The following is a 27,176-nucleotide window of genomic DNA, read 5'->3' as shown; positions in this document are numbered from 1 at the left end:
ATATAATCAAAAGAAACTAGATGCATGACCAAAAAAATGATGCTCTTTAATTTGATTTATTTGTAGTATCTGTGCCTCTAAAATAGTTACCTTCAAAAACTAACCTGGTTTCGGGTTACTTTATGAAAAACTTACTTGTTTACTTGATTTTAAAAGTAACTAAGTCAGATTGCAAGTTACTTTATTAGTTACCGTCAGCAGCTGCCAACTACAGCCTCAGCCACACCAGCTTAATAAATGACAACCCGAGTGAATCAACCATCATGTCCTTTACTCCATCCCGTCTGACCAGCTTCTTCGACTCTCCCCCATTTACTGGTTTTGCACCAAAGTCCAACTTGCTTTTAGGATTGCGGGGGACCTCCAGGTTTTTAGTCACAGTTTTATCCTTCACACTACCTGTTTGAATGTGCTGCAACTCCAAATGTTTCTTCAAATTTGATGTAGTATTTTGTAGGAATATAAAGCGAATATATTTGCACTGGAAAATGATTTGGTTTTGGCCATAAATGCAGCTCAGGGATAACAACAGTGATGTTGTAAATAAATGTAATGTTTGAACAGTCGGTTTTAACAATATTAAACCTCGCACATTTTTAAGAGATGGGGTCATTTGGATTTTTTTACCGTCTGGCGGTTTTACGACTTTTTTTTTTTTTTTTGAGAACTGGACAAATACAACTGAATGCGATGGTTGACGATTGGGAACACAGGTGGCTACACATAACAGTGTTTTCGGGAACTGACGGTCTGACGGGAAAGCCCCTCGTCGCTCCCCCACTGTCTTACTGTGACATTTGCTGCTCTCCTGAGCGTCACGCTAAGACTGCAGGAGGGTTAGTGATGTTCTGATCTTCCCTTTTTAAATATATTACTTGTAAATGCCACCATATTCCAGTCTTTTTTTTTCCTCTGTGCTAATTGTAGGAGAGGTAGCCTTCTCATATGTTGAGACTTCATTTCTTGTTTAATTCTCAAACGTCTTCTACCTTCTTTCCTCATTACCTGCACACGTGTCAGCTCACTTTTCTCCTACAGTCACCAGCTTTCCATTGCTTTCTGTCTCATAAACATATTGTCAAAATGGATTTTATTTCTCTTTCCTGAGACGTTTTACTTCTTGCTCTTCCCTTCAGTTGTCGTTTGCTTTTGCCCCACTGTGTGCTTGCGTCTCCTTTGCTCACTGTAGGTGAGTCACCAAATAGAACAACAATGCAAGAGGGTTTCTGAATGACAATATTAAGTTTAATCTTCCCACTTTCTCATCCCTTACTCAAGTCAAAAACAGCGGTTTGGCATTAAAGTAATGACAAATAACGATGTGGAATTGTCATCCACAACTTAGTCACTTCCAACATCAGTAAATTTAAAAACCTGCATGGGAAAATGTGTGCTGAGTCATAATGGGCACAATTTAACAGCAGCAGTTTTTTTCCAAGGTGGAGGCAATTATTTTTGTTGACTTGTGGGAGCAGTGCCTGTTGCTCCATGTGCTCAGAATAATTGGCAGACAGGCATATCAAGAGGGTAGGAGAGGAAGGTGTGGAAGTTAGAAAGAGTGAGAAATAAAAAAAAATAACATGAAAACAGAAATACTTCATCTTTCTAAACATTCTACATTTAATGTCCGTTATTCTAATTTTTACGTGTTTTTAAAAATAAATATGTAGCAAGTTTTTCAGCTTTTAGGGACCCAACAATAAGAAGACAATTTCCAATGCATTTTCTTTGTGTTTTTTCTGTACGTTTTCCAATTAAATCCACACAATTTTCCCTCTCTTTCCATTTTGGCTCTCCTCAACAACAGCATGACCGAAGAACCCAGTAAAACAAGGGGCCGAGTGAGAGAAGTCAAAATGTGTCATGTTTTTTTTAGTATTTTTGGTGCAAGACTGATAAAAAGTATGTGTCATTCTCAAGACTTTACTGAATTATCACTTTCTGGGCTTTAAGAATGGCTATTTCTCCACCTGGAATCGCACCACAGTACAGTTACATCCATGGCCTGCTCTTTGGTTTCTGCTTGGGCTTTCGGTGGCTGAGCTGAACCTTTTGGCAGCAGCATCAGAGCCTAAGTCTCTGCTCCTGTGGTTTCAGCATCCTAACCCCGTGTGTCACACTCACCATAGTGGTCATCATCACCAAATCACCACCACTCTTTATTCACGGGGCATGGCCAATGCCTACAGTCCTGCTCCTCCTGTCAAAGCACCGGTGTATCACCTGGCTCTGAGGACTAGGGTCCGCTTCTGATGCCTCAGACAACCTGAACCCACACCTTGTCACCATGAAGCAACTGAGCCCACTCATTGTCCTGTCCAAGTTCTTGAGCTTTCTTCTCACCTCAAGCTGCTGCCGTTTCATCCACAACCACCAACACGTATGTCATCACTTCATGTTTCTGTTCCTGAGTTCTGCAAGGGTATTCGAGTTTTTCTGCGTGTTCCTGTTGTCGAGTTCTTTAATTAGGACATCCAGGTGGACCTGTCCTGGTTCTGAGTTGTCCCTCGTGGGGGGGGGGTTCATGTGAGCTCCAACCTTCTGGTCTCTAGGTCCAACTCTGAGAACTTCCTGTTGGACTCACTGGTCCACAGTTGACACTTCCTCCTACATCCACGTTGTTCCCCAGGGCTTCGCCTTCTGGCTGACATGCAGAATCTCTATGCAGGTTCTTGCTTACATACATTTGCCCTCCAAACAGGGCATTCTCCTACTTTCTCTTCTAGAAAAGCTTCTTGTGAGTTTTTCATAACTGTTTTGATTTTCTATCTTACTTTCCACTCATGATCCACAACTGTTTGTGTTTTTGATTTTTCTTGTGTTTGGATCATTTTGCTGTTTCCCTCCAGTTTTCTCCTGTGCCCATTATTCTGCTTCCCTCGGTACCTTGCCTAGATTTCTTCTCCAGCTGTACTGGATTCATTGATTGTACAAACCTGGCTTGCAAGCCACTCCATAATATTTAAGCTCTGTGGTTTCTTTCACTCACTGCTGAATGTACTGTTGCTTTTGTCCTTGTTCCCATTCTTATTTTCCTCATTTCTCTCCAAGTTTTCCCATTATTAATTCCATTATTCCACATTCTGTTATGTGTCTGCCGGGATGACCCCACCTGCTACATTAGGGGATTTTCTCCCATATGTAATCAGGAAACATGCCATGACATATATATTTAAATAATAATGCAATGCTATTCCTAAATAAATATATTCTTTAGCACAGTATTAACATAATTTACTGTATATGCACCCTTGCCTACACTGAGCCTGCTGTATTGCGTATCACGTCTCCAATCCATCCATTTCCTGCAACCTGTGATGTATGTGGTCACAGAATCTGGCATAAAACCCAAAGAGGTATAGATTTCGGCTCATTTCCCCTGATTGATTTCCTGCCTCTAAAATGACTGCACAGTTGTGGTTTTATGTCAGCACTAATGTTTCAACTGTTTCTTGTAGCAATAACAGGAATCCATGAAGCATGCTGTCTCAGTGTATGGGCTGCACTGTCTGTGGCTATTAGAGGGAGTTCCTGCACGCACAGCGTTTTTATAGTGTATTTACAGTATATTTGAAAGGCATAAGGTAAATCTTGTGACATAAATCCATTCAGTTTATGAAAGATTGTTCTTTTGGATTGTAGCCTTTACAAAGACAGGAAAAAAAAAACCTCCCAGTATGTGCGGCAATCCTTTCCCATTGGTGTTAAAAATACCCAGTTAAACTGTAAGTGTTAGGGGTTTGAATGAACTGATAAGGCACTGTCAATTTAGTGGGGGATTTAATGTTTTAGATAGTGTGCTCTATAATTGACTTTGTGCTCAGAAGCACTTCTCCCTCGTTTTCTTCTCTCTCTCTCCCCTCTCCTCCTGCACCTCCCCCTCCGGATTTGTGAGCTCCATCGTCTTTTGCTGCCGTCTTCCTCTAAAAGTTGTATGCTTGAACTCTGTGAGGTAGAAATCCATTTGCCCTCACTTTTGCCCTGCAAATCCTTTTATCTTTGTGTTGATGTGTTTATGTGAGAGATATCCCCGTGTGAGCTTGTATGCATGTGTGTGTGAGCGTGTGTGTTTGACTTCAAGATTTTCTTTACCAGTTGTTTTCTCTCTCATGTTTCAACTTGTTGACTTTTATCTGACACATTGATCACAATTCTTGGATGAGATGCACTCTGAGCTCCAGCAGGTCATCCTGCAGACCATGACATTTTCTTGCCAAACTGTGTTCCTGTCCATGAATATACATGCAGCACAACAGTTTCACCAGAACAAATTTAATCTCCAGCACAGCCTCTAAAACCACAGTAATCACCAGAGATGCTCACAGTTATATAACTTTTGAATTTGGATGAAACAATACATTGTGTTTTCCTTTTCTCATGCGAAACTATCAGCAGGTACTGCACAGCAACAAACAATCCATCTCCGTTCCTGAAAAGCTCTACTTATTCCAATTTTGTTTCCTCCCATTGCGGTCTTTTAGCAATGTTTTCTGCATGGCATGACAGCAACTTTTTCCCTTTTTTTTTTTTTTTTTTTAAATGCTTTGGTCTCATTTGGGCTTGTCTCTTTGTTTAAACCTCTCTTGTGTATGCTGTCATTTAATCATCTATGCTTCATTTTACAAGTACTGTGTTTTCATTATTGGTTTTTGGATGCACAGTTGATTTACAAAAATTACAGCAACAAATCTTCCTCCCGGCTTGTTGCTTAAATTACTAATTCATTTTTTTATAGTCATTGCATTTTTTTTATTATGAGTCCTATCTTTGCTGTTACTTGTGTTTTCTTATATAAAAAGTCTGATAAAGGATATTTTTGCTTGCTTAGCTTGCATGGATCCTTGCAAAACCTGCACATTTATTTCCTCATGTTGCATTTTCAAACTAAACCAGCTCACAGTTGTGCATAGTGAAAGGAGGGAGTAGAATATATAAATTCTTGGATTTATTTTCCATTTCCATTTTAGGGTTATTCAGTGCTTTGTGGGATGTTTAACGCTTTGGAAGTTGAAGCCACTGTCATAAAGTGGGGTTTTGAAGGACCCAGTCAAGAGGCAGATGCAGGTTTCAAGTAAAGCTTTGAGCCATCAGAAAAGGTTTCAATAATTCTGGTCAACAGGAGGATCTTCCAAAAGTAAGAAAGGATACTTCGGCCAATCATACATGGAGGGCAGTAAAAATCAACTGCAGCTGGGTGATTACAAAATAAAATTTAGGTGCTCCAGAAAGTTAATTTAACACAAGCCACTATGGGAATATAAACCAAGTTGACCAACCCTAAACAGCTTTATGTCAATTATAAACCATAACAATCCTGTTTTAACCTGTTTTACAGCTATAATCTGGACCTGTGTGCTGTGCTATTTTATCCACATCAAGTTGTTTGTTCACAGTTTTTTATTTTCAAAGAAACCTCTGAGGCCACCACAAAACAGTTTACATTTGGACTCTATTTGCCAATTATATTTGACTTTTAAAGCCTATTTATTGAATTTGTTTCTATTTAGGAGTGTTGAAGTAAAACACAAATGTATGCCACAGTTAAAGATTAAGCCTCTTTGATATATATATATATATATATATATATATATATATATATATATATATATATATATATATATATATATATATATATATATATATATATATATATATTTATATAAAACAAAAACAAAAAAAAACTCCCTTCTCACCCTCCGTGGGTGGTCTCTTTCATCCTCTGAGCTCGGGTCCTCTACCAGAGGCCTGGGAGCTTGAGGGTTCTGCGCAGTATCTTGGCTGTGCCTAGAACTGCACATTTCTGGACTGAGATGTCTGATGTTGTTCCTGGGATCTGTTGTAGCCACTGCTCCAGTTTGGGGGTGACTGCCCCGAGGGCCCCGATGACCACAGGCACCACTGTGGTCTTCACCTTCCAGGCCTTCTCCAGTTCCTCTCTGAGGCCCTGGTATTTCTCCAGTTTCTCGTGCTCCTTTTTCCTGATGTTGTGGTCACTTGGTATTGCTACATCCACCACAACGGCTTTCCTCTGTTCTTTATCCACCACCACAATGTCCGGTTGGTTCGCCATTACCATTTTGTCTGTCTGGATCTGGAAGTCCCACAGGATCTTAGCTCGGTCATTCTCCACCACCTTTGGGGGTGTTCCCCACTTTGACCGCGGGGCTTCCAGTCCATATTCGGCACAGATGTTCCTGTACACTATGCCCGCCACTTGGTTATGTCGTTCCATGTACGCTTTCCCTGCCAGCATCTTGCATCCTGCTGTTATGTGCTGGACTGTCTCAGAGGCCTCCTTGCACAACCTACACCTTGGGTCTTGTCTGGTGTGGTAGATCTGAGCCTCTATTGCTCTAGTGTTTAGGGCCTGTTCCTGGGCAGCCAGGACGAGGGCCTCTGTGCTGTCCTTGAGTCCAGCTTTCTCCAGCCATTGGTATGATTTCCTGATATCAGTCACTTCAGTTATTTGTCGGTGGTACATCCCATGTAGGGGCTTGTCTTCCCATGATGGTTCCTCCAGCACCTCGTCCTCTGTTCCCCATTCGCTGAGCACATCGTCCGTTGAGGCTTTGTCCTTGATGTATTTATGGATCTTGGATGCATTAGTTAGTAGCTTCCGAGTCTTAACATCCGTGGCCTTCATCTCTTCCATTGGCCAGCTAATTATTCCGGCAGGGTATCTGATTACTGGTAAGGCATAGCTGTTTATTGCACGGATCTTGTTCTTGCCATTGAGATGTCATCCATGTATAGGAGGTGACTGATTGTGGCCCCATTCTTGAGTCGGTATCCGTAACCAGTTTTGTTGATGATTTGGCTGGGGACACTTGTGCAAGTGGTTTGCAGTTGGCTTCAAGGGTGGTTTTCCACAGCCCCATCGAGTTTGCAATGAAGAGTCCTATTGATGTTGTACATCTCTAAGCATTCAATGATCCAAGTGTGTGTCTGTGTGGCTGTTTGGCTCCTCTGCTATTTATGCCGATGCCCTTCTGTGCCGTGCTCATGTATTTATCCATGTGCCTGCTTATCTTAGCTGCTATGATGGCTGACATGAGCTTCCATGTTGTAGAGAGACAGGTTATTGGTTATCAGTGAGTTTCTTTAGCCAGTAGGCATGGATCATGTCAGGTGTGGTCCTCTCGTAGAGAGGTTAGCCACTGTGCATTGCTGTTGTGGGACGCCTCCCCATATGCCTTTCCAGTATTGTTCAGTCTGGTTGCTCTTATAGCCAAGCATCTCAAGGATCACTGATGCTGAGTTGTATATCAGTTCATTGGTTTCAGTTATGGTGTTGGTAGGGATCGTTCTCAATGCTGCAGTCACATCTTCAATGAGACTTTCTGATGGTACTTCACTCAGCCGTTGTAATTGGCATCGGGGTTGTCTGGTGTTCATTCGGGCCATGATTCTCTCTCTCAGGTCAGTTGCTGCCTTGTTCAGCTCAGATGGTTCGTTCATTACTGGGGCTACATACCCAGTCTCTGAGCGGGTAGTTGTAGTTAACTCCCTTCTGACCTGGCGTCCTGCCTCCTCCCCTTTGTGTTGTACCTCGTCAATCTCAAGTTGTGACAGCAGTTGCCATTTGCGGATGTTGGAACACTGAGCTACTAGTTGTTTGGCAGTTAGTGTCGACTGGGGATGGACATTCCAACATATCTATGTTTTCATCTCTCACCCATTTCCGTCTTGTTCCAGTAGCCCATTTTTCATCAAGGTGCTCTGGTTCCCCAGCACCTGACGCAGACCTTGTTTGGCCAGGCGACGTCTGAGCCGGCATGTCGTGCTTATCAATGTCTCTCATGGTATGAGGTAGGCTATATAGCTCCAAGGGTCTTGCCTAAGGACCCACACTGCACAGCTCAGTTTCACTGTTGTAGCTGTTTGCCCCCAGCCTGGATTCGAACCCGGGTCTCCCGGGTGGACGACTGGTGACTTACCCACTGAGCTGTACAGTCAGCTATATATATATATATACATATATATGTGTATATATATATATATATATATATATATATATATATATATATATATATATATATATATATATATATATATATATATATATATATATATATATATATGTGTATATATATATATATACACTTTTTTTCTTTACAGTTATTTTTGATTTTTGTCATAAAGTAACAAAGTCTGGCCTATTTCTGTCATATAAATTATCTTTAAATGCAATGTAATCACACCAAAACAAGTCAAACTGCTTAAAGCAGACATCTAAAATTATAGCTAAAGCTTCCCACCTCACCTGAGCATTTAAAATAAAATGGCACGTACTACCTGTCAAGTTTACAAGTGTAACAGTTTGTTTATAGAGTATATGGTTATCACCTCACTTAACCTTGTCAGTATATCTTTCTTTATAGTGCTGAATCACTGTGTTTTCTTTAGTCAGGTGTTCTGCCAAGAAGCTTTTAAGTGCATCGTCTTGTTATGGAGCTTTATATCAATAATATACCAACTCTTCAATCATACATCAGTGCATCAAAAGTTAATCTGTCAAAAACCTTCAACCAAGTGGACCACTCCAGATAACCCATGTTTCGCATGTATGGTTTCTGAATCTTTTTTTTTTTTTTTTTTTTTTTTTTTTCATTTTGTGGTCTAAGAAACTTTTCTGCAAACATGGAAGCAGGAAATACTGCCATTTACATGTCTCTGTTCTTTCATGTTTGTTTCATTTGATTTCATTTACTTTATTTCTGTTGTCCTTTTTTATTCATTTGTCTCATTCCACCATTCGTTTCTTTTCCTGTCCCAAGGTTCATTGTTTCAGAAGTCCATTGAGCCCAAAGAACAGAGTGCTTTGGGAATTCCATGTAAGTTGATGTTTTATGTTTTACAATAATTTGTCTTTCTTTTATTTTAGTTTTCTTCATGTAGCCATTTCATTCTGTGAGCAGTCACCTTTTGTTATTGTTTATTTTATTGTTGCACTTACATTTTAAAAACTTATACTCCGCTAATCAATTCTGCTGTCTTTCCTTCTGTCTCAGCTATGAATCCAGTACCAGTTAGCTTGAATCTCTATATGCAAGTTTGATGCAGCTGTGATTTATTTATTTATTTTTATTATTTATTTTTTTTACAGAGTTTCCAATTTTACATCAGTATAGCCAAAACTTTGATGTGTTGTGTTTAAGAGCTTTGCATTAAGCCAAAATGGGTCCATAACATACACTGAAATGGCTGCAGGTGTGCACATATCCTCTTGATTTGTCCAGCTACAGCATATTAAGGTGTAGTCACACCAGGAAAGCCCTTTGGTCTGTTTTTATAGTCTGGACCAAACGCTGACTTTTTTTGGTTTTTGTTACCATACCATACCATACCAACTTTATTTATAAAGCACTTTAAAACAACCACAGCTGATACAAAGTGCTGTACATTAAAACACAACCTGTTGTTTGGGGCGGTTTGGTTTTTTGGCAAGCGGACTATTATTTGTAAACAAAGCCATGCTGGTGATGAGAATTGCTCCCATTGGACAGGAAGGAGGAGAGTGGAACAGATCACAGACCCAGATAAACAAACTTTGGAAGTTTTTGTTGCATTTCTCTTGTGCACATTTGTGCTGTTATTACAACTGCAGCACCAGTTTGAATCAATGTAATATTTCTAATTTTGGAACGGTGGTACTACATGTGCGCTGCGAGGGCAAAAGATCTCTGGTTCATTTAAAGCTGACCAAATATGTCGGACGTGGATACTCTCTTAGAGGGATTATGATGGTGTCGAGTCTAAATTGTGAATTTTGAAATTGTCTTTATAGGTTTCATATAGAGTGAGAAATTTTGATAGGATTTTAAAAAATATATTAACTATAACTGTCCCTGATACCACTATTCGTGGTGCCCTTTGTATTTTTTCTAGTGGTCTTCCCTGCCTTCCATCACCTGTTTCTTCCTTCTGACACAATGAGAGAAAATTACCTCAAACTGAGAACAAGACAGAGAGTGAGAGGTGCAAGAGGAAAAAGATCTCTGCCTTTCATTCTGACTGCTCTCATTGGAGAAGAGCATTTTTTTGGATCTTCAAAGCCTTGAGTGTCTTGAATGTGTTATTGCAAGAGCTGTCTGTCGACACAGTTTCACTATAATAGAAGGTTTTGCAAAATTAACAGTGTTGGGCTGATAGATGCAGAATACATTCTGTTTCTGTTATATAAAGCATCTCTCGTCAGAATGATGTGTTGTAATTGTGATTACATTTACCTTTTCAGTTTTATTAGTTAGACATTTATCTTAGTGCAAATGCTTCTCCATAGTTCAGCAGCTGCAATACATTTGGCAAAGTCTCTTCTTGTTTCTGAGGCCCCAGATATATTTCTAGTATGTCTCACTCAATGCTTAGAATGCAAGTTGAAACCATCCAAAAGTAAAGATGCCAGAAGGATTTTCTTTATTCTTGTTTTTTTATTTATAATGCAATCTTAAGTGGTTGAATATATCTTTCCTACTACAGAGGAGTGCTGCACGTGACCATATATATATATTTTTTTTCCCCAGATTGAAACTTTATTATGGTGCTTCCACAGTTTGACCTGACCAGAAGAAGGTCTGTGGATCAATCGCAGATATTGATCCCACTTGTGAAGTCTTACTGAACTTAGAAAGTCACTGCAAGCTTTGTTTTCTATTTATTGTTCAGAATGGACCGTTATTCTCTTACAAAGCTTGTTCTCAAACTCAAGCAACCAGGCAAACTATACAGCAGACTCACTGGCCACTTTGTAAGGCATACCTTGCTTATACTATGCTGGACCACTTTTTCCATTAAGAATACTCTTTGTAATGCAGATTCAGAAAGATTTATCAAAACTTTTGGTTCATATCAGTGTCATAGCAACACATGGTTACTGGAGATTACCAAGGGAAACATCCATTGTGCAAATCTTTTTTTTCATTACACTATGTCCCAAAACAACCAATTAGAAACAGATTTGGTTACTCTGAAGGTTCGCTGTTCAAGAACCCAGTTGATATGATTTGAGCGTATGACGTTCGTTTTCCTGATACAGGTCGCCATCAGAAAAAGAATATGCTGTGGTCATAAAGGGATAGACTAGTTTAGCAGCAATACTAAGGTAGAGAGCGGGATTTAAACAAGGCTCAGTTCTTACTAAGAGGTACAAACTGTGCCAAGAAAATATCCTGCAGAACCTCCTATAGTCTCAACCACTGGCGTAAGAGAGGGTGAATTGACACTGTCATGTTTATGCTAATTTTCCTCCTTACCATTTGACTATTCATTATGAAATCAGGACCAGACAATGTTTTCCATTCTGTTCTTGTCCATGTTTCATGGTCTTGTGTGAATTGTAGCCTTAGTTTATTTTTCTTAGTTTAAGGAGTCTTAGTTTAAGAGATTAATTTTCCTTTGGGATCAATAAAGTATTTTTGAATTTGAATTGAACTGAATTCAGTCATCCCTGGTGTGGTCTTCTGCTGCCATAGCTGTTCTGCTTAAAGGTTTGATGTATTGTACTTTCAAAGAAGGTTTTCCACATAACTTGTATATAGCTAAAGCCGCTACAATATCCACCAGTGCAATATCACCAAGGACTGCTTGCATGCAACATCTGGCTCTAGGTTATGGAGCTGCAAGCTCAGTGCATTAAAACCTGGCTACCCTCTACCCACTTAAATCGACTTTCACTCTTATTTTTCCCTACTTCTGATGTAGATTTTAATCACTTTCTCATTTCTGTCAACACCAAGACAACATCCACAAAACTGCAGCTTTTTGAATATTTTATCTATTTTGGATCTTTTGCTATGAACTAGAGACATGCTTGTTCATGAAAATTTCATCAGATCAGCAGTTTCTGTACAAAGCAGACCATCAGCACCAACAACCCTTTCATCTTCAAACTCACTGAAAGTGACCGAATGAATGTACATCACAAATTTATAAACTGTATGAGTAAAGGACAGGTTGATATTAACCTCTAGCAGAATGTTGCATTTTGATGGTTTCTTGTTTATAATGAATTCTGAATTGCTTCATTATGTCTTTAATGGTTCACTAATAGGCTACATGAACTGTAAAGGTATGTTTCCCTCCAACAGTACAGTGGTGCTTCCACAGTTTGACAACCACCTTGACCACATGAAGGTCTGTGGATCATTCCCAAATATTGATTCCCACACTGAAGTCTCATTGAACTCAGCAGGTTCCTGTGACAGCACCTTCCTCACATACACTTCCAGAAGTGAAGTCAGTACTTTCACGGGGCGTTTTATGGGATATTTCCACTGCAAAAACTAACCACGGTGTGTGTATATATGCATATGTGCCTCGGTATCCGACTGCGTATTTAATGTTTTCGAAAAAAAAAAAAAATTGAGGCAGTTGAAAATGATCTTAGATCAAAACGGATAGGGTAAAAAACTGATGAGGATGAACTTTATTCATTGAGCAGAGGGAATTGGCTTATATTTTAGAACTCATGTTTGTGGGCAGCAGTTGAAAACAATCAGATCATGACAAACAAAATTCTCTGATGTGATGAGACAAAGATTGAACTCTTTGACGTAAATGCCTGGTTTCATGTTTGGAGAAAATCAGGAACAGCTCCTCACCAGGCCAATACCATCCCTACAGTAAAGTGTGGTATTGGTAGCAGTGTTTTTTCACATTGTCATCACGGGGTTCTTGTGTGTGGAATTTTGAGGAAAGGGATTAATTTAATCCAGTTTGGAACAAGGCTGTAACAAAGCAAAATGTGGATTACTGAAGCACTGTGAATACTTTCCGGATGCACTGTAAATATGAACTCAGGTTGCAGTTGATTGACAATTATTTCTTGGTATTGACATATTCCCCCAAAATTCACCATGTAAGGTAATACAGATACATTTCCAAATGTCTGTGTTCTTGCGTACTCTGTTTTGAATTTAACCCTATTAGCCACTTTATAGGTAGATTCGCCTACCAGAGATGCTTGTTTGGATGGTGCTTGCATGTTTGCGCCAAAAGAAGATTAAAAAGCCAGTTGAATGAGAGTCAGATAGTGATTGTCCGCAGTTCTGCAGTTCTGGATGTGAATCACACAGAAGATAGAAACGAGCTAATCTGAGTTATCCTTGCCCCCCCCTGTCTAAATCCTCTCCGTGGTAGATTGAACAGACTCAGAGAATGACAAAAAGCTCAGACAATCAATAGATAGTGATTGCTACTAACTGAGAGGGTGAGCTGGGGGCTTCTGCTTTCATAGCCCGTGTGTGTAATCAAGTGCGTGTGAAAGAGAGCATATCCTTTTTGCAAATTCTTACGCGCTCTGGTCTGTGAATATATGAATATACACACAGCGGTTACTCACATACACACAGGAACAGTTATACTATTCCTGATTTCAGGATATTTTTACAAGATAAGGTAAATTGTTAACAGCCAGACATTTCATTCTATCACAAATCATTGTGACAGTAACTTATTTACCTGCGCTGACTGCACCAGCGCTAGTGAAACGGAAAATATTAGAATTCATTGAGCTCTAATAAGACACAAAGGCAATGCTTAGCCTTCTCACTGAGGAGTATTGAGTAAAACTGTTATTAGTAAAACTGATTATCTCTGCGAAAGAAATGACATGTCTCATCAACCCACAAGCCTTTCTTTGTAAAAGTCAACACTGTTTAATTTTAAGCCCTTCAGGTTCTGTTCCATTGATTTGTAACTTTTTGCAAATGTTGGCAAAACAAAAATCATGCATCGTGTGAGTCTGAAATGGATCACATTTTTAAAACACAAAGTCTTGCTACATACCAGTACATACTTGCTATTTTGATCATTATGGCTTGCAGAGACTGATCCATCCATTTTCTTTACACCCTTGTCCCTCAGTGGGGTTGGGAGGGTTCCAGCTAATGTTCCGGGCGAGAGGTGGGGTACACCCTGGACAGGTTGCCAGTCTGTCACAGGGCAACACAGAGGCAAACAACCATGCATACACACACTCACATATAAGGGCAATTTGGAGAGGCCAATTAACCTGACATGTTTTTGGACTGTGGGAGGAAACCAGAGAACCTGGAACATGCAAACTCCATGCAGAAAGACCAGGGCTGGGAATTGAACCCAGAACCTTCTTGCTGCAAGGCAACAGCTCTACCAACTGCGCCACTGTGCAGCCCGCTTGCAGAGACTGAAAACCCAAAATTCAGTGTGTCAGAAAATTAGAATAAAGTGAAAAAGGTCATTAAGGAAACTCATGGTGTCATACCCTAATGAGCTAATTACCTCTAAATTTCTGCAAAGGTTTCCTGAGCCTTTAAACGGTCTCTCACTTTGGGTCAGTAGGCCACACAATGACAGTGTTGTGCTTTTACAGGAGTCAGGTTTTGTCTATTAATAATTATAACAGTTGTTTAAGACAATTAATTATAAACTAGTAAGTTTGCTAAAAAAATGACCAAGTCGGGGCAGCAGTCTTTTGACAAAAATAACCAATAATGTTCAGTCTTAGTTATTCAAAAGTACTTGTCAAATAATGCCTGGGTTTTCAAATAATAGATGAAGGCATGAGTCCAGCACCCAGTGAGATGACCAAAAATCTCCTTGTATCACCAAATTGAATTAAATTAAATAACATTTTATTGTTTTATATTAACCCTGCTACATTACACAATCACTGAGTTATTTCAATATGATTCACAGAAACATTGTAGCTTTTTTGCATGGCATGTGAGCTGCTCAGTAAGATATTACTAAGAAGTAATGAGATCAATATGAGAAAATGACCCATGCAATATTGGTTTTTGCTGTGCACCATTTACAGATGCCATAGGTTAGTTTATGTTGTATTGTTTACCTGTAAGTTTAAAGCAACAGAAGAAATGCACCAAAGATTAAAATAAAAGGAAGGGAGACAATGTAAAGCAAAATGAACATTAAATAAATATATTTCTTGCAGTTGTAGGTAGTTTACTCATGCAGGTAGGAGCCCACATGGGACGCCTTTTTTATTCATCTCCAAACCAAATATATGGAAACAGACAGAAGTTTGCCAAATCGTTCAATGGAAAATTTGCTTGAGAGGAAATATGTATTTCCTATAGCTGGCATATATTGTGTGTGCTATAAAGTTATGCACCTTTAAGTTAATGTGGGATTATGACAAAGATTCCATAAGGAGATGGTGATTATTATAATTAAGATCAAAAACTGGAGGCCTAAGAGGATTATGCAGTTCTATTCCCTACTGCCAGATGAAGGGACTTTGATAATAGGACAGCTTTATGCAGCTGCAGTTGAGGAATCCAAGACCTCACAGCAAAGAGAACTGGAAGATAATTGGTGACTGGATATGAAGATTTCTAATTAAGTTAGGTATTTAAAATGTGTATGTGCGTCATGCATTTAATTTACACAGTTAAATATTAGACAGTAGTTTATATTTTCGTAATTCTTAATGCATGTTATCTTAATAAATTTAATTCAGTTTAATTATATGATAAAATGTAATTTTATTTATAATATTTATATCAAATTGACATCTCAAAGGGCACACTCACACACCCATGATGGCAAGCTACTGGATTGTAGCCACAGCTGCCCTGAAGCAGTCTGACAAAAGTGAGGGTGTTTCCTCGATGGGTTTGGTCTCCCAATGCATGTGTGAGATCTCTTAGGAAATCTGTATTTCTCCCACTGTACAAAAACATTCATATTGCGTTAATAGTTTACTCTAACATTCCCATTGGTGGGATATCACAGGGAGTGTTTGCATGAGTTTTTGTCCTGTGTGTCTGTGTAACCCTGTGAAGAAATGCGACCTGTCCAGCATGTACCCATACGATATCGTGGATAGTAAAACTTAATTTTCAACATCTAGCTGTTATACATGCTTCTCATTCAAAGCCATTTATCAGTAAGCATCCAAAAAGAGACGGTGATAATCTCATACATTAGATTATCACCATCTCAGATTTGACTTTGTCCTTCCTTGAGAAGCAGCGTAAATGAAGGCTATGCATGACCCGCACGGCCCCCAGAGACGGTCAGAGTGGTTCACAGCTCCCTCAAGTGGTAAATGACTAACCAACACTCTTAAGTCTCTGTGTGTATCATACTTGTGCGCCTCATCAAAGGGTTCACTCATGCATAATCAAGTTCATGCTTTGTGAACTTGCTTTGGTGTGACAACAACAAATCCTTCAGCAAATAACTTGGGCTGTTTGTTGCTAAAAGCCTTTTATCTGCTACTCAACTTTAAGGGTGGATTAAAAGGAGTTTCCTATACTTTTCCGTCGTCTTAATAGCGGCACACAAATCCCCTCCCACGAGCTGTAGAGGACATGATTATGAACCTTTTGCTTTAAAGTGTAAGACTCCAATAATGTTAATGTTAAATATGTAGGATTTATTTTTCTCTCTCTCTTCCACTCAGGATTTATTGAGCTCCACTTGTTTTTTTTTTTTCTTAATCGCCGCTCTGCATTTTATCCACTCATTTCTTATCTTATTCACCAACCTGTCTGCCAGCTTGTTCTATTTTTGTATGTTCACTCCTCATCTGCTCTTGTGCTTTATTTTAAGACCTTTTTCTGAGTGCAGCATACTTTCTCCAATTATTTTCGCATCTTTATCCTTTGCTCTCCTAACCGGACCCCTTTAATCCTTTCTTTTCCTTATTCGTTCTTCCTCTAAGCGTTGGGTTATGCGTTTTCCATTCCACGTTATTCAAAATTTAAAATTTCTGTCCCTTCCTGTGTTCTAAAACATGACTCACGAATTACTTTTTCAGTGAAACACCATTAAAGTGCCAGCCAAATTGAAAAAGGATGTTGGGACTCTTGTAAAATAATTAACAACCCTATTAAGTTTTAAGATTCCAAGCCACTCTTTTTTTTAATGAAAGGTTTCTGTATCTCTCTGTATCTCTGTCTAGACAAATTACCATATAAAACCAGCTGGAGGGCGACTTGAACATTTCATTTGAAATGGAACCTATAGCGGATGTCCTCTGTGTTTCAATGATAGCGTGAAGGGGATGTAAACATTAAGAATGCCTGAAAGCCTTCAAAAGTATTCCTAGTTTTACTTTACTCTTCTACAGCATTGCTGTATATCCCTGGATCCTTTTATTTCACTCATTGCTTTCCTCTTCAGAATGTTTTTGCCTCCAGTTCAGAGTAAGGAAGTCTAACATGTGGTGTGTCTCTTTTGGTTTCCTCTAGCTGCCCCGAGTACAGACGATGTGGCTCTCTATGTGGGTATTGTCATCGCCGTGATTATGTGCCTGTTCATCTCTGCTATCGTGGCGCTCTTTGTATATCGCAAGACGCACCGTGACTTTGACTCGGACATCATTGACACTTCAGCGCTGAACGGAGGCTTCCAGTCTGTTAATATAAAGACAGCCAGATCAGGTAATGTATGCATCGCATTAGCGTTTCACCTAGGAATATGCTGTTCAAAATGAGGTCATGGAGAGTACCAGGAACTGATCTGTATGCCAATGTCTTCTAAGTCAAATGTTACACAACTGTCAACTGCTGTCTGACAGTTGGAAGCTTGGCTCAAAAATTGAGTTAAGGACAGGGTAATTGCCCAAAGAACAGCAGCGAGTCTTTGGCACAAAAAAACGAATCATTGTGTGGAAACTGTCCCTGTTAAAGTCTAGACCTTACCTTGATAAAAATGCTGCTGTGGGTCCTAAATATAATACAGAGTTTGCCTAAATCCCACACGATGTGAGAAACTAGTAAATTCATACAGATTCAAAGTGTTGATGCTAAAGTTTCCTCACATACCTGCTTTGCATATTTGCTTAATTTTTGTTTTTCATAATGATCTAGTGAGCTATCTCCTTGTGCACTTGAAGTTAGATTTAAACAACTGTTAAGCATAATAATATTTTGTGGACTATACACAGCTAAATGATGGCTTGGCTAATGGCGGATGTGATGTTGTTTTCATGCAAATGATTGTACCTGTCACATCCTCTTTAAGGCCTTCATGCCAGTGTCATTTATTTTCTTTTTTCCCCATAATGCTGTCAGTCTCTGATGGTTTGGATTAATCTATCTCTTCCAGAGACTGCTCTAATCCATCAAAGGAGATCCTCTGTTCCTCTCTCTCTCTCTGTGTGTTATTCCTCACTCTCTGTTTTTTCCCCTCGTTCCTTCCCATCTGTACTTTTAGTACAATCAAATTCCCTTTTCATCCGCATTCGTCTTTTCATTCTGGTCCCAGGTCTTAGGCTTTATAGGTTACGTCTCTACTTTTTTATCATCACAATCACAGTGATGAATGTCTTTCTGTTTAAATTGAGCTATATTTTAGACTCGGGTGTGCATGCTATCATTTCTTCCTCTTTGCATGTTTGCATATTCAAATATTAAACAGATTAAATTCATGAACAGCAGATAGCAGTCAATGTAGGTTCTTAAACTTATTGTATTTGATTTGCTGCTATTTTTCAGCAGAAGATAAATTATGCACAAATTGAAATGATAAAACAATACTGACTTTGCATAGTCAAAGGTGCATCCATGCAAATGACTGGTAGAAGGCACTTCTACACCCCCACAAATCTGAAATAAACATTTTTCTTCAATTGAATTAATCAAGTTATTTCACGGGGTACCAGAGTTCACAAGTAATTTAAATTCTACATTACCATTCACTGAATAGTACAAAAAAAAATGCCCGGATACCATGAAAATTCCTGATGCTTAACAACGGCATTTAAATGTGTGGAAAGTAAGAAGATAACAAGATCTAAGTTTGACTTATAATGTGTGGGAGCTCAGCCAGTGTTTCATGAGCCAGAATAGAATAGAATAGAATAGAATACAATTGAATAGAATATGGAAGAAGAGGAAGGGAGAGAGGACAGTCCCTTGTGGAGCTCCTGTGCTGCTGACAACACTGTCTGACAGATTGCTGCAGGCACATGAACTGTGTGGTCTGCCAGTCAGAATCATATGCAAACGTATCCAGGACATGAGCCAGACCTTTCACATTCTTTGACTTAAGCCACTCCCAGAGACAACTTTAGAAGCATCTTATCTGGGCTAAATGGAAAAGCCACTGCACGCCAAAGTCCTATTTTCATATAAAAGTAAATTTTGCATTTAATCTGGAAATAAGGGTCCCTGAGTCTGGTGGAAGAGTGTGGGGAGGTGGTGAGTTGATTGAGGTTCACTGAAATGGAGAGCACTACGGTCATCTGCTGCTTTTGTTCAACTGCGATGTATCAAATCTAAAGTTATAACGACTGTCCTCTATGAAACTCTAGACCACATTGCCCTCCCCTCTGATGACAGGCTCCATAGAGATCCTAATATTATTTTCCATCAGGACTTGGCACATGTCCACACTGCCAAAAGTACCAATAACTGTTTTTATGACCATTATATTGCTATATTTGATTGGCCTAGAAACTCACCTGACCTAAATCACATAGAGAATAAACGGGATACTGTCAAGAATAAGATGGTAGATGACAGATCCAACAATGCAGATGACTGCTACTAAAATAGCCTGGGCTTCGTTAATACCTCAGCAGAGAGACAGCGTGGTCTCCTCTAAGCAATATTGAATTGGTGCAGTAATTCGTGCAAAAGGAGCCCTGACTCAATACTGAGTATAATCTAAAGTATGTCAACAGAGTTTTCAGTTAGCTGACATTCCTGTGTTAAAAGTAATAATTTTGCAACAGTATGCATGATTGTAATTTTTTTTAATGACACAAAGGTTTTGGCCTTCATCAACTCTAATGAATTAAAATAAAATTTTACATCATTTGTGGCAGCTCTAGTCTCCTGTTTTGAATCACTAAGATTTTTGTTTTTTTGTTGGCTTTTAAAGACTTTTTATTCAAAGCAAATCCCTGTAAACTTCTCAGCACCATTTGGAAATGATCCAATGTTTGTGTTTGTATAGCAACTCGTGCCTTGATGATTGGACTTTCACTCACAGTTTACAATGGAAACGAGAAAGTGAGGTCAGAGCAGGAGCAAAAACAAACGGCAAGTTATAAATAAATGTATGCGTTCCATGCCGAATGTCTTACGTAGAGACAGGGCGACATTTTATCTGTGAAACATTGAGATGCTTGTCACTCTGCACTGAGGGACGACTTCTGATTGCTAATAATGAAGCATTATCTCCTCGAATGTCTCTCTCTCCTTCTCTCTGTGGTTTTCCTCCACTTGTTAATTAAATTTCAGCAGGGATTATTTGGCAGGAATACCCATTGGCTTTAAGGGTAAACAGCATGGAGGTAAAGTAAGTAGAGGGCTGATAGCTGGCAGGTGCGTGTGCGTGTGTGTGTGTGTGCGTGTGCGTGTGCGTGTGTGTGTGTGTGTGTGTGTGTGTGTGTGTGTGTGTGTGTGTGCGTGCGTGTGTGTGCGTGTGTGTGTGTGTGTGTGTGTGCGCGTGTGTGTGACTGTGAGAAAGGGAGGTCATGATGAGTGACTTTAAAATAGAATTTGAGGGTCTCTTGGAGGGAACAGCAGGATTTCAGGTGCTATGCACCAAAAAAAATTAACCTGGTGTGAACAAAGCTGGATTTGTTCTCAGTGGGTAACTGGCCTTCTGTGATCAAAGCAAAATTTAGTAAGTTGTGAGGATTCTAATTATGGATAGGCCTCCTGCCTTCATAGACAGTCTGCGTATTATTAGATGAGGCTGCTCTGCATCATCTGTGAGGTAATGGAGCGAACAAATTACAAGCTGCTCTAAATTATAAACTTTTTTGTGCAACTTGGCGATTGAAGTAAATCAAAAGAAGTCTTGCGTATCCTTTGATGAAAGGTTAACCTTGGGAAAGTTGTCTCTTCCTTTGTTTCTGTAGATCAGCCCTCTTTGACAGACATCCAGAGTGACACTCAGACTAAGACCTTTGCCCAGGGCCGTGGAGATGTGAGGCTTTAAGTCAGGTCATTATTAAAAGAGGACCTCATCTTTCAACAGTTCACGGATACTGTTGTAATATAGCTCCAGTGCAAGTTACATAACTCAAACTTGAATAGCTATATTTACAGAACAGAACAAAAAAATGCTGACTTCTGGGCCTGGATATTTTCTAGTTTCCATACACTTTGTCAGTCTTTGTCAAAAACACATATATGGTTCTTTAAAAACAGAGAGACACATGTAGAAAGTGGGCTATGTTAGGTTTCTTCCCTCAAAGCTAGTTAAACTCAGTTCAGTTGAGTTTGACTTATACAGTCCCAAACTACAAATATCCTCTCATTTGTAGTTTGAGAGGACAGAGCAGGTATGACAAGCAGGTATTCCCATTTTCAATCCAAATCTTGCCCGTTTTGACACACTATGATACCAATAAAACACCTTATCGACAGCCACCCTTCACTGTCCTCAGATGGTATTTTCTCTATCTCTGAGTATTAATAAAATGAAATGTTCTCATGCAACCTTTCTGATATGTCCTTTCAGCTGACCTACTGACTGCCCCTCCAGATCTGACAAATGCAGCTGCTATGTATCGTGGCCCAGTTTATGCGCTTCACGATGTGTCTGATAAAATCCCGATGACCAACTCCCCCCTCCTGGATCCTCTTCCTAACCTGAAGATCAAAGTCTACAATTCATCAGGTCTGGTCACACCACCAGATGACCTCGGTGGGGACTTCACTTCAAAATTGTCTCCTAAGGTAATGTTCCAAGTGCAGCCACTAACAGAGGCAGGATCTTCCATCTTAATGTGATCTTCTCTCACCTCGATGTTTTGTGTTAATCTCTTTGCTATAACAGCACATAATAAAAGAGGATTTGAAAATGTAGGTATTTCAGGTCAAAGACAAAGCGAACACTGTTAGTTTACATACATCTCAGTGCCCTAGTTTCTTCTCTCTGCCCTAAAAACTACATTGCAACCACAATAGAGCCAGTTGTCCCAAACAGAGATGGAACCAATCAGATTCATCACAGGTCCTGACCCGAGGCAGTACAAGAGTTCTCATTCAGTCTAATGGCCATTTTTGGTTTTTAAACTCATCTGTATCTGTAAGTGAACCTGCCTCATATGAGACACAGACCAGAGCTATTTGCTGCAGTGCGTGTCGGGTTATAACGCATCTTGAGCCTCTTTCGTCCTAATTCTTACTATTATCCTTGGACAAGTTGTGCTGAAATGAAACTCTGCTGTGCTTCTGTACAATGGCGATAAAGGCATTCTGATTCTGATTCTGTTTTTATCCCTAGGTTACTCAGTCTCTGTTGGATAACAGTGACAGCTTAAACATTCGCAGCCAGAGTTTAGCCCGGACAAGAGATCCCTCCTGCACTGCTCACGGATCCTTCAATAGTCAGGGAGGACACCTCATCGTACCCAACTCAGGTTAACGCTGTTCAAGCACATTTCAGTGCTTAAGCATTGATTTTATATTATATCCTTTAAAATGTCATGTCATTTACCAAAGATTTAAAGGCTCAAGATTTTATTTAGGCCTTTTAAATGACCACTGAGAAAAGTAACAAAGTAAACATTTTTCAACAAGAAATTCTGATTTGTATCAACACATCAATATATATGGAAAAGTCAGTTTGTCCTTTTCTTTATTTATTTAAAAAATACATTTAAAATTAAGGATTTGAGTTAAATGACTAGAACACCTCCATAACGTACTTTAGAAGATGGCAATCTGCACATTTTATACGGTACTTGAAAAACATTAACAAAATGTACCAGGGTGACAAAATGGGAACTGGTTGTGCATTCGACTATTCAGTTGTTCATCTGTAAATTAATAACTGTAAGGAAACTTATGTTTGCCTTTGTCTGTGTTGCCCTACTTATCCGCCCTTCTGCAGGTGTAAGCTTGTTGGTGCCAGCAGGTGCCGTCCCACCGGGCAGAGTGTATGAGATGCATGTGACTGTGCACAGAAAGGACAGCTTAAGGTAAGTTTAGCATTGCTGTTTAAGTTTGAACAAGAAACCTTCTTTGTTGGATAAATATATCTTCCCTGGATTTTAGTATCATTTATTCTTAAGGAGTCATTTCTACTATTTCTCCCTGTTTCATACTACATGTGTACATTGCTTATATTGAAGTTTTCTCCAATGTAGCATGAATTAAGGAGACAAAAAAACATGTTATGTGTTAAGTTATGAAGTTATTTGTAATATATGTGTATGTAATTTATTTGTAGTATGTTTACATACAGTACGCCCTGTTGTAATTTATTCAGCAGACTTCATCTGATACCATCAAACAACTACTAATTCCAGATGTGAAATTAAGATCAGCATATCTGACACATTAATGATGAACTAGTTAATGTCTTAATCTCTATTGTAATTCATTGCAATAATCCTTATTAGCATTTTCTTAAATGTAAAGCCAATTATATGGTTAAATGTGAGGCACTTCACATTCAGTATTTCCAAATATGTAAAACTTAGACTGACTAAGTCCGATTTGCATTTGTTTCATGTGGTATGTTGGGCCCAAAAGACAAACATGAGGCTTTTAAAAGTAAACACTGCAATATCTGTTTTTGCACATTAACTAAGATTAATGGCTAGTTTGGGTATTACTGTAATCCTATTACTTGTACTATAATCCTTTACTCCCAAATCGTGTACATGTTTGAGTTTGAACCCTTTGTAGTGTACAAGAGACAAGTGGGAAGATTTCAGTATGTTTACTTCCATTTTTGTGAAACTGACTGCACACGTTGGTTGCACTGCAGACTTTCTTAAACCAAGACTAAAAACACCGGCTCTGGTTGACAAAAATTGAGTCGTGCTGTCAATAACTGCTTACGCAAGTGAACCTTTTAAAGATTCTGTAAAACTGTGAGACACATACTCTGAGCCGTCTACTCCGTTCCAGTGCATTTCTTAATCAATGTCGATCGATGATAATTACAACCTTTGTTACTTGCTGTAGTGTTTCTAAGAGTCAAACGTCTCCTGTGTCCTCTGTCTTCATCTCACTCAATTACTGGCAAGCAAACTCACAAGGCCAGCTTCATTGATGTACCGCAGCAATAAATTGGAAAGCAAGAATATGGTGCTTTACTTTATTATAGCATAAGGGATTAGTTCTGCCACACACCCACATGTTTGTTTTGACTGATATTAATGTTAACAACATAATATAAAATTATAAAAACAATATCTTGGAGTGGTCCAGCCAGGCCCAACTTGGTTCTGGTAGAGAATCTCCAGGATGGGGCTAAAAATCAGAGTGATGAGAAAGAGGCCTTCCAACCTAATAATCTTATTATCAAAGAAAAATAGTCCAAACACCAGTGGGAATACAGAAAAACTTAACCCCTAACCCAAAATTTTGAAAAAACTTTCACTTGGTTAGAAATTATTCAAAAAGTCTTATCTGCTGTAATGCCAACTAACGAGATTACAACCATTATTGAGAAAAGTATAAATATTTTAACAATAAAATATACAATAAATACACATATCTTTAATAAATTAACACTCCTTCTAAATTGCTTTATTATATTTTAAGAGATGACCCTGTTACTTGTCAAAACCAAACTTCTTGGTTGGATGAAAATATATTTAGATCTCATTATACAAATGGAATGGGTCATTTTGCACTTATCTATAAGTAAAAGTGCAAATAATTAGGGGGGTAGAACCAAAGACCGTAGCTGCAATCAAAAGGCAAAGAGGTTTAGTTCTAGCTTTCATTTTCCCTCCTCACTTGAACGTTTCACGAGTCAATATTGAGATAGATCGGCTGAATCAATATTACTGATAAGAAGTGGCACCCCATGAAAACAACTAAATACAAATTCGATCTCTGACCTCTAAACGTGGCATATTCTGAAGCCTGTGGGTTAATAGTTACCTTAATTTGTTATTTACAAGAATTATGTTTTAGTTAAAGTGGATAGATTGCAGAAGGCTTTTAAATAATGGAAACCAATGGAATCCAATATGCTTAGCCTGACATTTTTAGCAAAAGTTGATAATAGTAGACACCTATTCTGCTGCTGTACTGTAACATAAAAGCCATTAGTCACTAAGTGCTTGAGGTTTCAATGCCCAGTTGTGCCATAAAAGGCAGAGAGAGACGACGATCATTTTCTTTCTGTCTTAACTGGAAACTACTGACTCCAACTGGGGCTGACGTTGCTGTTCTTTCTCCCAATGAATCTCTGATGCTCTGATTTCTGTGCTTTGATTCATGCACCACACTTATTTTATTATATTTTCTGTTTGAATGATGCTTACTAATCCTGTTCAGTTCATTTCTTTCCAACCTCATTTATTTAAGTTGGTTAAAAAAAACAAAAACAAAAAAAACATAAATATTCTCGAATAGTTGTTTTTAGACTTGTATGCTAATAAATTAGCAGATTTTTGACTATTGGGTAAAAAATAAATTATTCTCTGACTTTTGTGTTTGCAACCTACAGATAAGTTCCTATATAATATATAACTCCACAAATTCTCACAGCAAGATGCCACATTGACTGATTTAAAAAAAAAAAAAAGAAAAGAAAGAAAACTCTTTCCTTCCAAGGATGCCTGAATGTTTGAGTGTAAAAATCTTTATACATACAGCAGAGATCAGCAAGTGAATGCTGTCTGCTGTTAATTCATTTCAGGAATTGAAATAAAATAGTTTATATACCAATTTGTTTCAAATGTTAATATATTGCCCGCATTTATTTCTGTTAATTATTATGGCATACAGCTAATGAAAAGTCTGATCTTTAGAATAAGACCAGCAACATTGAATTTTAGAAGCAGTATTGCTATCTTATGCCCTGACACCTTCCACAAGAAGAATAAGAGTCCTTAAACCAGTTATGTTGGTAGAAAGTTGGGTGGAAGGAAGAAAATATAGTACAGCCTTGAGATGAATGTGAAGAAAGCCCTGTCAAGAATTTGGGTAAAGTTTTACAAGGCTCACATTGCATCTGGAGTTAAAGCTACAAAAACTCACACACAGCCATAACAGGACAGGTGCTAAGCATGTGACATTGAATGTGTTGCTTCCCTTTAAGATTGAGTTGATTTGTGCATTTAATTTGAAAATCAATGCAACAATCTGTTTAAAGCTTGGAGAGGGTAAGCTTCCAAGTTGCCTGGGGTCCAGTGGTAGTGTTGATTTGGGGAGCCATGTCATTGGTTGTTTTTATTCTACTGTGTCAAATTTAATTCTAAGTCAGAGCAACTTTCTTTGAGAAAACCTCGAGCAAGTTGAGGAGGTTGGTGAGGCCATTGCGGAGGTTTTCCACTTTAAATCGTCCTGGAAGACATTCTGGGGTTTTGTGTGATACATAAATCCCCAGATCTAATCCACTATTAAGCTTGTCTCTCTGCTTACAAGCTTCATGTAAGCTTGTAAGCAATTTATGCTGATTTCATTTTCTAGCTGGAAATGGTACCTGTCCATTATTCAAATTGTACCAATGCTTGGCTTAATGGCCATGATGTTGCTAAGGTAGAGTGGCCAGAAAAGTCCCCTGACATAAACCCTGTAGGGAAACTGTGGAGTATTGTGAAGAGGAAGATAAAAAACTCAAGACCCAACAATCTAGAGAGAGTGAAGTTCGCTATAAAAGCAACCTGGCCTTCATTAAGACGTCAACAACGATGCAATAATTCATACAAAAAGAGTCCTGACCAAGTACTGAGTCCATAAAGTGTTAAGTTTATGGACAGATTTTTCAGCAGGACAATAATTCTCTATAAAAATACTTTTTATCATACAACATTTAAATGTTCAGAGAAAATGAATTTTGTTTTTCATTTGTATCAAACTATAATTATTTAAATTAACAGAAATAAATACCAAAAATACATTCAGTCGGTGTCAAATTAATTTACATCATATAGTTTCACATTTTGAATTGAAATATTGATATGAACTTTTTAGAGATATTTAAATATTTAGGCTTTAACTGTACATATAAAAAGTTTTACAGGGTAGTTATATGAGAGAAAGGCTGCAGCTGCACAAATTTAAAGTCAGCGGTCTTCAACCTTCTTCAGATGTACTCATGTGTTGCACCTACTGTTTCCTGGTTGGTAGGAGATAATTTAAACTGATTCGATTTTGCCAGGAAAAAAAAGTTGTTTTTAAGCTTCACCTTTATTTTCACAGATCACTTTTTGAATTGTGTGGAATCACATCATAGACATATGAACAACCGTGACACATTTTTTTTTTTACTCCAACTTTACTGTAACTGTTGTG

General features: G+C 38.6%; 1 protein-coding gene across 1 annotated transcript in view; it reads left to right on the top strand.

Annotated features, from left to right (window-relative positions):
* The window catches only part of LOC106916787 (netrin receptor UNC5C-like), a 202,897-nt gene that overhangs the window by 158,595 nt on the left and 17,126 nt on the right, over positions 1–27,176 (top strand). Inside the window, exons 8-12 of the mRNA XM_014985307.2 lie at positions 8,778–8,834; positions 17,199–17,390; positions 21,430–21,647; positions 22,198–22,333; positions 22,807–22,894. Coding sequence (XP_014840793.1) covers positions 8,778–8,834; positions 17,199–17,390; positions 21,430–21,647; positions 22,198–22,333; positions 22,807–22,894 — 691 coding nt within the window. The remainder of the gene's footprint in view (positions 1–8,777; positions 8,835–17,198; positions 17,391–21,429; positions 21,648–22,197; positions 22,334–22,806; positions 22,895–27,176) is intronic.

This window comes from Poecilia mexicana, unplaced genomic scaffold (genome assembly GCF_051168715.1).
Source record: "Poecilia mexicana isolate PSO_F unplaced genomic scaffold, ASM5116871v1 scaffold_9, whole genome shotgun sequence".
NCBI lineage: Eukaryota > Metazoa > Chordata > Actinopteri > Cyprinodontiformes > Poeciliidae > Poecilia > Poecilia mexicana.
Note: the sequence above shows the minus strand (reverse complement) of the source record. Positions and strands in the feature narration are given on the sequence as shown.